Source organism: Mycteria americana, chromosome 8, assembly GCF_035582795.1.
Source record: "Mycteria americana isolate JAX WOST 10 ecotype Jacksonville Zoo and Gardens chromosome 8, USCA_MyAme_1.0, whole genome shotgun sequence".
Taxonomy (NCBI): Eukaryota; Metazoa; Chordata; class Aves; order Ciconiiformes; family Ciconiidae; genus Mycteria; species Mycteria americana.
Window position 1 is genome coordinate 8,601,970 of NC_134372.1, and position 12,463 is coordinate 8,614,432.

Genomic DNA, 12,463 nt, shown 5'->3' on the forward strand with positions numbered 1-12,463 from the left:
TGGCAAAAAGGCCGTGAAGATCCCATGTTCCTGAGACCATTATTACAGTGAGGAAGGATGACAAGCCTCCCTCTGCGGGGATGACCAGGGATGTTATAAGGGATTGGTAGAATGTGGGAAGTTGGCATCTGCCAGGGTTAAACCATAGTGTGGATGCTCTGATCCAAGAGATCAGTAGGTTTCACCCTCTCCTAAGGACATCTCACTGCTGGATTAGAGCCTTCACAGGGTGTAACATGCTATAATTTATTCCCACTGACTCATACACATAGTAGATAGACCTTAAACACCCCACATTTTCCCCTGTAGACAAGTCCTAAGATGACAGGGCGTGCATTGCCTACACACACACACGTACCCTCATATGCACACCCGCATGCCTAGAAAACAGCCCGATTTTGTGGAAGTGGCTCATTCTGGAGTACTGGGTCATAAGAGAATAAATTAAGAACTAAAAACTGCAAGTGCCTGAATATTTCCAAATGAGTTATTTTTTGTCCCCTGTGCTGACTGATGCAGTCCTGATTTTAGGACTCTCATCCTATACGAAGATAAGGCTCCCAGCCCTGGCTGGGACAGGCTCTACCCTTGCACAAGTCAAGTGAGCCCTCAGCTGGTTCGTAGCCACCAAGTTACCTGCGGTAGCTGGAGCAAGGGGATGAATTTTCAATACCTGCTTTTTGCAGCGCTGCCTAACCTTGGGCCCTTTCCCATGGGGAAACAATTATGGAAATGACACACTGGAAGCAAATGTTGGGAAATATTTATGGATAACCCCACTGAAATTCTTATTTTTGGCTATATGCTTGTTCAGAGCTGTATTCAGCCAAAAAAACAAGCAGCAGCACACTACTGCCCAGTTACAGCAGCTCCAAACTGGGGTTACATCAGGAACGCAAAGCGAGTGAGTTTGCAAGGCAATGCACAGGCTGAATAAGACCTACAAAAATCATCCATTTTGAACACGGAGGAAATCCCTGTCTCTGGTCACAGACAATTCCTGAACAAAGAGGAACTGGCTTGCATTAATCACCGCTTGTTTGCCCAGCGGTTGCTGTCGGGTGAGCTGTAGTAAAGCACCAAGCAGAATTTGACAAGTAGCAGCAAATGAAAGCTAGTATTTCCTAGCAGGAACAGCTTTCTTTTTCAGTGAAATTGCTGTTGCCAAGGTGAGACAATAATATTTCTGCGTTCACAAACAAAATTAAACTGTTCTGCACCTTAGGCCATGGGCAAACATTCTTCTCCGAATTTGCTATGCCTGTTAAAGACACAACCTGTCTTGTCTGCTCAGCCCTGCCCATCCCACAAAGGTCTGTCCCCAACATCACTGCCAGGGGAAGAGTTCATGTGAGCATCCCTGCCTCTCCTTGAGGCAAATTTGGCACTGTCTATGGCTTTTGCAACCTCATGAAAACCTGATCCTCGACTGGTACCCACTAGAGTTATCCCAATTAGCTTTTACCAGCTGCCAGCCTGGATATTTTTCAGGTATAAGAGCACTGGGGGTTTGAAATCCTATCTCTCTCTCCCTCTCATTCTCTCTCTGTATCTCTATTTTTCTTTGTGGAATTCAAAGAGGTTTGGCAACTTTAAGAAGTGTTTGTTTTTGTGAGTCTTATTTTTCTAAGCTTTGTTCTCAGCCTTTGAGACCATCAGTCTAGCAACCACAAAGAAAAAAAATACAGTCAATACTGTCAGAGGAGCAACCTTAGTAACTTCTGGGATTCCTTTCTTTTGACGGTACAGACTTTTTCCCCATAACCTTGCCTTCATGTATCTGTTTGTCCTGCGCCAGGGATGTAGGCTGACTACTGTCAGTAGTGGGAGAACACCAGCTCTCTTGGGGAGAGGAAGATCTTTGTTTTAAAATAAGTGATGTTCGTGTGACCTGTCTTTAAAAGAAAAGTATGAAGGACAGCTGCCACATACAGTGTTTTAGCCTTTTTTTCTTTCCTGGTGCATTAGTCCAGGTCGTTCTTTTAGCAAATGCTCTCGTTTGAAGTTGAATAGATAAGTGTATGAGATTGCTGATGCTAGGGGTAGCAGGGAAGAGTAAAGATAAAAACAGAGTTGATTAGCAGAGGTAAGCATTTTTCCCGTGCCATTTAATATCAGCATGTGTCAGTGCTGAGTTAGACCATGGACAGAGTTTCAATTTGCAAGCAGTTGTGGTGGCTTTGGAAGTTACCAGCACAGCAGCTTTGCCAGCAGAGTGGCTTGTGCAGGAGTCAGGCAAAATCTACTGGTTTGATTCAGTTCACCTGTAGTTTAAGTGGGTCTCTGACTTTTTTCCCCGCAAAAATGGAAGGGAGAACTTCTGCACTACCAGGACTGAGACACAGTGACCTGAGACCAACCAGTTGGGGCAGACAGCAAAGAGGGATACCCTCCGAAATTGGCTGTCAAAGAGGACGTCCACATCCCTGGGGAGCAAAGTTCTCCCAGCACAGGCAGAGATCAGCTCCCCTAAAGCGATGCAGCATGTATACATCCCGCAGCACGTTCTGTGGCCGCATGGAAAGGGTCTGCTGTGTCCGTGCTGGGTACGAGCCTAGTGCAAGAAGCTGTACCTGCCACAGCACAAGTGTGACGTGTGGCACTGGCCGTCTGTCGATGGCTCCGCTGCCTGTGCCGAGCCCCTGACTCAGCTTGCCTGGAGCTAAAATGTTGTGGTTCTCAGTCTCCCATCAGTTTGAAAGCTGCCGTGTTTATTTTAATCACCCTCAGTTCTTAACGCTGTCTCCTGCCCCCTAAAGTATTGCTGACTGAGGTTTGCAATACTCAGGTTTGCATCACTAGCTGATTGGAAACTGTTTTGTGGCAGTTTCCAAAAGGATGTGTACAGCATCGGCTTCTTGTCCTGGTAAGATCTCAAGATGCCTGGTCTTGCAAAAATTATATTCTTGTGTTGGAGAGAGACATCGTAAGTTATTTTTAGGTTTCTAAAAGTATGCCAGTTAGGCCTTTCTTCTTTCTGAGAGGTTGCTGCAGGTAGACTCATGAGAAAACTTGGTTTTCCAGGCAGAGGAAGACAATATAACATAACAGTGAAATTTCTGAGGTCTGCATTTCACTTCCAAACAGCTTTTGTGTCCTGGTTCAAAGATTATCAAGCAGAAGAAACCCTTATAACATTATCTCATATGAATTACTGATAGTAAAAGACACAGCAGTGCCTTGAATTGATTTTTGCTTGAATTAGCGTGTCTTATGTAAAAGAAAATAATCTGGTTTTGGTACAAAAATTGCCCACACGGGAGAATATGAACTGCAACCTTGGCAGGATTTTTGCAGTAGCTAATGAGGGCTCAAAAGCATGAGTGACTTACTGTGGCTCAAAAAAAATCACTGAACATCAGGTGAGTAACTGACAGATTATATTACAGCTGTTGGAAGGAAAAATGTGTTTGCTTAAATCTCAGCAAAAGGGTGTTAAACTAACAGGTTTCCTCAGCCATTTGCAGTCTCCTAATCCATTACCCCGGCTCAACACGGCAAAGGGTGATGTGTAAATCCGTAGTATCTTCCTCACGGTGACTTCATTGGTGCTTTTTTCTAGTCAAAACTTGCCTAGCTTCAGCTTCCTCCATCAGATTTATGCTTCTGTTTGCTACGCCAAATATTCCGTTGCTGACATTTTGGTCCTTGTAAACTGTGATCAGGTCATCCCGTAATCATATCTTTGACTGAAGTCCTGGCATCTGTCACTACATGGAATGTTTCCCAAACCTTTACATCAGTTTCTCCTCTGAAAGCTCTCTAAACCACAAACATCCACCTAGAGCATCTGCCCCTCTGCCCAGACCGAGCTTTCCGACAAGATGTGTATGATCATTTATATCCAGAATGCGCTGCAGCAGTAGGATAGGGCTGATGCAAATAATATCACAAAGAAAATCTTATGCCTGTAGAGCTGTACCAAAAAAGAGTTACTGGTCGTCTCCAGCCTGATGTCCTTGAAGTCTGGATCCTCACCTGACTTGGTTTGCTTTGCATCAATAGACCAGGACAAAACAGACTCGTCAAACTGCAGCATTGGGACCCTGTCTGAAAGTGTCCCCTCTTGACATCTTTCTTTTCCTTTTCTTCTTCGCTTACTTCTGTGTTACGGTGAGGACTCACATGTTTTGCTGCCACAATGAGATTTGACATATTAATAATTCTGCAGAAGAGAAGAAGGCCTCTCCTGTTGGAAGGCATGCTGGAATGAGACTTGAGCAGCTGGGCTCTTTTTTGATGTACCCTCCTTATTAATACAAAGTGATGGGAGTGAGGAATGATGCTTCACTGGAGAAGTCAAGCTTGAAGATAATTTGGTATATTAGGGATGCTCCGTCTGGAAACACTCAACTTCTTGGTCCCTGCAGAAAGACACCGGCATACCTTGAAATGACAGGAGCCACTTTGCATTCACTCTGCTGATCTACAGCCATTCAGAAGCAATTGTTTTGCTTTGCAAAGTTTCTTATAATCATAAAGTCTGCTAGCAGGAAGCAGTCTGGCATTGCAAGCCATACATGGATAGCATCTAAAAAGAGCTGGACCAGTTTCCTGATGGTGCCACAAGTTTCTGTGGCACCTACCCAAGCTCAGGGTGAATTGCTTAAATGCTTTTTGCTTAAAAAAGAATATTTCGGTGTGCGACTCATTAAAAAAAAAAAAAAAAGAAAAAAATGGACTCCAGTCTCTTCATCCCAGGCAGAAAGGGACTAAAAAACCTAACACTCGTTCTTGGGGTGAGGGGACTGTGTTAGGTTCAGCCAACAAGCCTTCTCCAGCCAATTCAAGAGAAAGGGGCATTTTCCATCTCCTTATTCAGAGATGAGCTTTGCCAGTCGCAGGGGAAGATCTGGAGGGCTCAGAAGATGCAGAGGGAGGAGAGAAAGCAACAGTGTTTCTCCAAAATGTGGCAGCCTTCAAGGAGACTCTCTAATGTCCTTTCTCTCATGAAAAACCAAGACAGAGCAAAGGCACAGAGATTTTAAGCTGTGCTGCAGCTGAGCTGCAAGGAGTTTTATGAGGTGATCAGCTGCAGCCTGCCCAGAGCACAGCCCTTGCTGCCTGTTACTGCAGCTTCAAAGGCACGATTATACTGCAGGAGACACCCTGCAGGGAAAGTGCCAGCAATTAATACCAATTTAGTGAAATACAGAGAGAATTTGAAGGCGTGGGGCAGTGGCCGGCTGCCTGTGAATGTCCGGGTACGGCAGGGAGGCTGCTGCTGTCTGCAGCATTCCCACGGGCTGGGATGGTGTCGCAGAAGGAGCAATGCCGTCCGGTGTCATCAGCGTGGGGAGAGGAGGCAGAGGTTTAGGATGGTACGGCAGTGAAATAGGAGGGTGAAGGGAGACATGTGGGGAACTAAGTGGTGCTGGCAGATTTGAGGAGGGTCACGCATGAAGGAATGAGGCTTTCCCTACACCGTCTGACAGCCGTCCGCACTGCCCACTCAATGTCTTGGCTGCTCATGGTGTTCCGGGTATAAATAAGGAGCTGGCTCATTTCTGGGGGACTTTCTTTTCAAGGCAGATCCTTCGTGGACCAGTTAATCACGATGGATTCATGAGGCCCATTTCAAGTCATCAGTCTTCCTGCATTATGCATTTGCTTTGATGATTGAGCCCACAAGCAGTGGAGAGGAATATAAATGTGTGACTTGCTGACACCTCTCCCAGCAACCAAGGCAGCAAATGGGACGGTAAAACAACCTTTGGCTGAAAAATGTTTTCAGTTTAAGAACAGCATAAAGAACAGATGCAGCAAGGAAAACACAATGAGGAAAAAACCCTTCCCAGTACTGTTCTGTTTTCTGTTTGAAGGCATGAAGGTCTGTAACAGCTGCCCATATTATTTACTAGCAGCAGGACTTCTGCATGTAATCACTTTGTGAGGTTCATTAATGCAGAGAGAATAGTCCGTGGTATGGGCTAAAGAGCAAGTTTCCTCCTTTGAACTGAGCCTGGCTGTTGCTCGAACTGTGTGTTGCAGATGCTGTGAGTCAGAGCAGGCGTGGAGGAGGGAGGCTGTCTCAGCCCATCAGCGCGGACGGGTCTGGATTTTTGTGGTTTATTGTCAGCCTGCTAATTTGATGGCATTCAGAGAAAGCCAGGCATTTTCTGGGCATACGCAAGGCAGGAGGCCGAATTCTCTGGTTTGCTGAGAAGATTTTGCGAAGTGAATTTAAATCAAAGGGACAGCTAATCCTGCCAAGAGGGTAGGGGTGGGCTGGCTGATGCGGTGTCCCTTCCAGCCTGGTTTTGATGGCTCCTGGAGAGAACTGCGCCTGCAGAAGTATTGTCTCCCCCTGGAGCACCTATGTCCTGGGCACTGACCCTATCTGGGGCCCTGGGGAGCTCCGTGTTGCCTCTGGGTCCTGCTATGCCTGCTTTGCCAGGGGTGCTGGCACAGCACCTGGGCTGGAACATGAGTTCCTGTATTCCTCCTCTTCCTTCCCGGCGGACTGGCCAGTGCTGTGTTGGGAGGTGAAGCCAGATACCTGCATGTCCAACAGATACGTCCCAAACGGTTGAGGTCTAAAGAGCCTGAAGAAAGTCACGTACCACCAACTTCCAGGGGTTCAGCTCATTTCCCTGAATAGCCCACTGTGCTCCAGATGTGGCTGCAAAGCAAACATTTTCCAATATTCATTGGCAAATTTTTGAAAGGGTTTCAAAACCATTTGACCATTCCATGGGATCACAGAAGTCCCATGGAGTATGTCGTTCCAGCACTGTTCACTACCTGCTGTACTTGATTGGATGGCACAGGGAAGCATTTCTGTGCTGGTTCTTTCCCAAACTGGTTGACACTAAACATATTGTTGCAAAAGCATGTCTGCTGCCCCTCAGTAGCAGGTTGCAGTCTTTCATTAGTCATTTTTTAAAAATCTATTTTCTGTTTTCCAAATATGGCCAACTGAAAATGAAATAAAAGGTCCCTTTTTTGCAACAGATGCCTATAGTTAGTACAAGGTGACAGATGATCAATGACTTCTTACTTGCAAATATCGTAATTCTCCTGTTCTTCTGTTTCCTACAAGCACTGACTGATGTGCCAGAAAGACAGATAAGCATATTTAATTCCTGATGCCACTTTGTCAATAGAAGCATTTTCAAGAGACAGTCTGCATAACATTTGATATATTCTTGTTTATATGTTAGCCAGCAAGAATTCACCTTCTCTGGGAATTATTTTCTACAACATCTGACCTCTGGTATTCCCAGTTTATTGGCTGTCATGTCACCCAGACTTGCTCTGAGCAGATTTCAGTGGTGCAGTGATTAAAATGCCTTTGTAATTAGGACTGTTCCTATACTGACCTTGTACTGGGGCATGTGGAGGAGGGATAACAGGTGAAAACAGTTATTTCAGTGGTTGATAAATGCCAAAATGCAGAGACATAGTCAAGGTTAATGATGTCTTCTCTGGTCCCAACTGCCTTAAACAGCTGGAAAATCTTCAGAGGTCTGCACACTTTTTAAGGAACCTGAATTGTGTCAAAAATCAGTGGGGAAATCTTCAGGAAGAAATAATTCCTTTTGCCTATGCAGATTATTTTAAAGTTTTATATAAGATGAATCCCAATGAATATTGTTGAATACTTCCTTCAGTTTCAGAACAGTTTGGGGAAAACAGTGAAAGTGTTTTTAACTGCTGCTGTCTTGTCACTGGTGTCAAAACCTTTTTTTGACTTTTCCTAATTAAATCTGTTTATTGAGGGGACTAAAGACATCAGACATCTTACTTATACTCTGTTGTGAACTTGGACTTTTCTTCATGCCTTTGTAGGCCTTCCAAGGAGGAGCTGGTGGCATAGACTTCAAGTTGCTGTGTGGTAGTTTCTTTTGACAGATCTTTTTTCCCTGAGTACCTCCCAGGAGCAAAATGTCAGTGTAATTTGGTCCTAGCCATGAATAACCAGTTGGCAACCTGTGAGGTCCCTCTTACTGAACCTTAGGAGCTCTCTGTGTCAAAAAACACTTGGCCTGAAATGCATTAAGATGTCAAGGACAATTATCCTGCTGCGTTTCCTATTCATTAATCACAGCTCTGGCTTTCTGAAACCCCTACGCTAGCAATTACAAACAAGATTGATGTGGGTTTAACCAGCATTCTGAGGAATACATACACACAAAATATCACTTTTTTTAAAGCTAAATAGCTGCACTTTGAGGCAAAACAAATCATCTATTTAGAGCATCCCTACACCTATATGCAATCCTCAGCCTTCTAAGTGGATGCCAAATTGCTTACAAAAAGCAGGAAGAAAAAGTGTGAAAGTCTTTAAAGACATTTTTGAATCACTTATGACTCCTTCAGTCTGACATTGATGTCAGAGGGCAATTTAGTCTTTTCCTTGCAAGCTGTCTGTTCCCAAAACAGGTTTCCATCCAATGGCTTGATCCGGACCTTGGAAGTTAATAAGCTAATTAGGTCCCCTAGCCTATGCACAGATAGCACCATTTTGGGAACCTGACCAGTGTCTCGTGGGAATAATGTGACTTGGCTTTTTTCACTCATACCATCATCATATGTTTGAGAGCAAGCAGGGGAGAGAAACCCAGTGGTAGGCTGAGAAGGTGCCTGCAGAGAACGTGCACCAGCAGCAGGTGGTGGAGGGCAGAGGGAAAGGCAGAGCTCAAACAAGCTCTTCTATTGCTCAAGTGATTGCATTGTGCATAGTCCCCTTGTTCGTTTTCCCTCATGTGTTATGGTTGCTAATGGTACTAGGGAAAATAATTGACTGCATCTCTTGTGCTTGTATTCTAAAAGAAAAAGCACCAGCCTTCAGCCTGTCCCACACACAGCAGCCCAAGCAGGAGGGCAGAGTCTCTGTTCAAGCACCTGCTTTGTGCAAGGAAGCACAGCAAACAGTTTTGCATAACAGCAGTGCTGAAGAGACAGGGTCAAAACTGGGATACCAAAAAATGACCTCTTCTCCATATTGCTTGCAGTGTGTCTCTAATTATTTTTTGCCTCTGACTCAACAGGAGTGACTAATTCTACAATGCCACCCTGATACACATGTGTATTTGCGCATTTGTGTTCATCACATGCGGTGGGCAAGAGGTAGGGAAGAACAATAAAGAAATGAAAGAAATGTATTTCATTCGTAATCTGAAGTCCAAAAAAGTACACTTTTTTCTCCCAAATTAGTAAATCCTATAACCTGTCTTTTCTAACAGACGCAGGCTCTTTCGGCAGGCTGACTGACCACTTACTTCTTGATCTGCTGGAAGTTCATTGTTCAAGATTTGTTTTTCCCTACAAATTGTGACTTGAAAAGAAGTAGCCTCTCCATTGGTGACTAAAAGTTGCTGCATAGAAGTTAGAGCTGGGTGAATAATTCTGTATAAAAGTTAGAGCTGGGTGAATAATTCTTTCTAATACATTTTGAGACTGTTGTTATTTACATCCGAGCATTATTGGGGGTATATTTTTTCCGTTATTCTGTTAGCTTTCTTGCAAATAAACTAATATGACTGTTTGTCTCCCTGGGTGGAAACTGCAGGATATGTCCAGCTCAGAGCCTGTGAGAAAGGCAAGTTTGCTGTGCCCTCAGTGAAGCAGTGCCTCTCTTGAATTGGACCTTACCTTGCAGAGGGAAGAGATTTTTCCTAAGCTGGCTGCCATATGCATAGATAGGCAGGATTCCTCTTCTCTGCCCAGACATGTGTTCCTCTGATGAGCTTCTCCTGTTTCTCTCCTGTACCAGGGATTCATGGATATTGACCTGACCAAATTCAAGGAGAGCGGAGCCAATGTAACTGGCTTCCAGTTGGTTAATTACACAGATGCTGTTCCCGCCAGGATCATGCAGCAGTGGAGGAATAATGATGCCAGGGAGCATCCTCGTGTAGACTGGAAGAGGCCAAAGGCAAGTGGTATAAAAAACCCATTTAATGTAGGGTCCGTCTGGCTCAGTGCAAGTTATGCTCACCTCTTTGTGATCACACAGAGCTCTTTAATCTCGCTCTGAAAACCTGTCACTTAATACAATTATGAACATTATCTGTTCCAGGTGTCTCAACATTGTCTAAATTTTACTAGGCAGTAGTCGCTTCCTGCTAAGAAATACACAAGTTAACGTATTCACTCAGTCTCCCAGTTTTTGCCCTCCTCAAAGTTAGGGATTAAACATCTCATAATGTTCAGTATATAAAAAAGAAAAAGCCTCATTAACTCCTTAACCTTTGACTTGTTTACCACATATCCAGTGATAATAAAGTCTTTCCAGATGTTCTTTCTCAGCATTTCAAATCAGTGTGTACAACAGAGGGGAAACATACTTTAATTCCTAACACAGTCAGAAGACTCTGAAGCTGTCAAGGGGCGGGCGGAGGTGGGAGGTTGGTTTTTTTCTATCTGACATTTGAAAACAAATACACTTTTGACAAACACTCAGCAATACAAATGTCAACTTTGGAAGTATTAGTTTAAGAAAGTTGCAAACAAATAAATCAGTAGATGATCATAGGAAAAGGAATTAACTCTAATGGTTACCGTTCATGCCAAGAGTTTTATACTGGTTTCTGTACAAGTTTCTGCTTGAATAAACTCATCTTTTGCAGAATTTTTGCACATTGGGGTAGAGTTTTCTGGTCTCCACCTGTGGCCAGAAAGAGTCACTTGTTGCTTGATTTCGCATATCTCATATTTACACTGTGTAATGTATTCCTTAAAAGTTCAGGTCAATTATTCTAATTAAACACAAAGACTTGGGTAACAGGTGAACGGGTTTTAAGGCTGAGTCCTCTTCAGGGAGTGCAGTCTGAATCCGCATCAGGAGCTTCCCCTTCACTCTCACATCCTCTGGGAGAGAAGGCACCAACTTTCACGAGTCAACAGGACAGTAGTGATTACAGGGAGCAAGAGGCTGTTGAACTTCATAGATGGAAGGATGAGAACAGGACAAATCATCTGAAAAGCTGCCGTGGCGTCAACTAGTGCAGCACGCCCGGGGTCAGCTCACCCTAACGGGCAATGTACAACTCCTCTTCTTTTTCTAGTACACATCAGCCCTAACGTACGACGGGGTCCGGGTGATGGCCGAGGCATTTCAGAACCTGCGGAGGCAGCGGATTGACATCTCCCGTCGTGGCAACGCCGGGGACTGCCTTGCCAACCCAGCCGTGCCCTGGGGACAAGGCATCGACATCCAGAGAGCACTGCAGCAGGTTTGAAACCCAAACAATGCGTGCACTGCAAGGACAGCTGAACATAGCCTGTGGTGGGGGAAGAGGGGCGATTAGCAGCAGAAACGCTCAAACAAATTGCTTGGGATGAGGAACTTATCCTTCCAGATTAGAGCCAGGTCTCCTAAAGAGTTTAGGGGTACATCCAGCAAACTGCTTTTCCTGGTATCATCTGAGGTGTACTTGCCCTCTCTAATTTCTGTTGAGGTTCTGGGATGGAAAAGCCAAAATATTATCCCATAAAATCATGGGTCCCTATTTTTATCTTCCCCTTCCCAAGAGAGAGACCTGCTCAGACCATATTTTTTGCAGATCCTTCGAGATTCTGTTAACTCGGCTTCAGTTCCAGACTGCTAACGAAGCTTGAAACCATGTGAATTTTGCTTTATGTGTTGGCTGTCATCAAAATGTTCTCAAAGCCCAGATTATTGCCTGTTTCATACTGTAAGGATTCGTAAAAGTCTTAATAACAGCCATTTAGATAGTTTTTTCCTTAAATCTGATAATCTTGCTTTTCCATCCTGCATAAAAATTTAGATTTTTGAATAAACACAAATACTACATGAAACTTACAGCAAGAGAGAAAAATAATACACTCTTATCAAAAACTTAGGTAAAACATTTCAAAATTTCATGACTGACATTAGTTTCTAGCATTTTTCTTTTTTCAGACAAAAATAGATGGATTCCTTGCAAATACTGTTAGTTCAGTGTTATCCAAATACAGCTTATCCCATCTTCTTTCCTTAACTGTGAAGAAGGCAAGAAGAACCAAATTAATTTGGTTAATTTGCATCATACGTAAATTTTCCCAAGTATTTTGATTTGGTTTGGTTTTGGCTTACTGGTAAACAACAATTCCTTTAAAACCAAATCTTGCATCTGATTTGATTTTATTGCTTGGATTCAATTTATTCCAAAGACTGTCGTTGACTTTCAGTATGACCTTGGGCAAATCACTGTCACAGCTTCTCCAAACCCTTATAATAAAATCAGCCTCCTTGATGCGTTAGGGAGATTGGTTACCTAATAAACACGAAATACTTGGAAGTCTTCTGATGAGCAATGGGTTCTTGAGCATTTTCCTTTATTGAATTTATGAGAACAGGATATCAAAATTAGACGGCTAGAAAATACAGTTTTGTGTGTGTTGGAAAATCTCCTGAAGTTTCTTCATCCCTTCATTAAAACAATTTCTAAAGTCTTAATTTTTCAACTGTAGTGATTTTGGGCAAAAATTGGGCAATTGAATGGAGTTTACTCCA

General features: G+C 43.7%; 1 protein-coding gene across 4 annotated transcripts in view; it reads left to right on the top strand.

Moving 5' to 3' along the window:
* The window catches only part of GRIA1 (glutamate ionotropic receptor AMPA type subunit 1), a 131,372-nt gene that overhangs the window by 75,083 nt on the left and 43,826 nt on the right, over window positions 1-12,463 (top strand). For 3 of the 4 annotated variants that reach the window (XM_075509399.1, XM_075509400.1, XM_075509402.1), the window contains 2 exons: window positions 9,719-9,880; window positions 11,013-11,180. In XM_075509399.1, the coding sequence (XP_075365514.1) occupies window positions 9,719-9,880; window positions 11,013-11,180 (330 nt within the window). The remainder of the gene's footprint in view (window positions 1-9,718; window positions 9,881-11,012; window positions 11,181-12,463) is intronic. The other variant, XM_075509401.1, reaches the window with a different exon arrangement.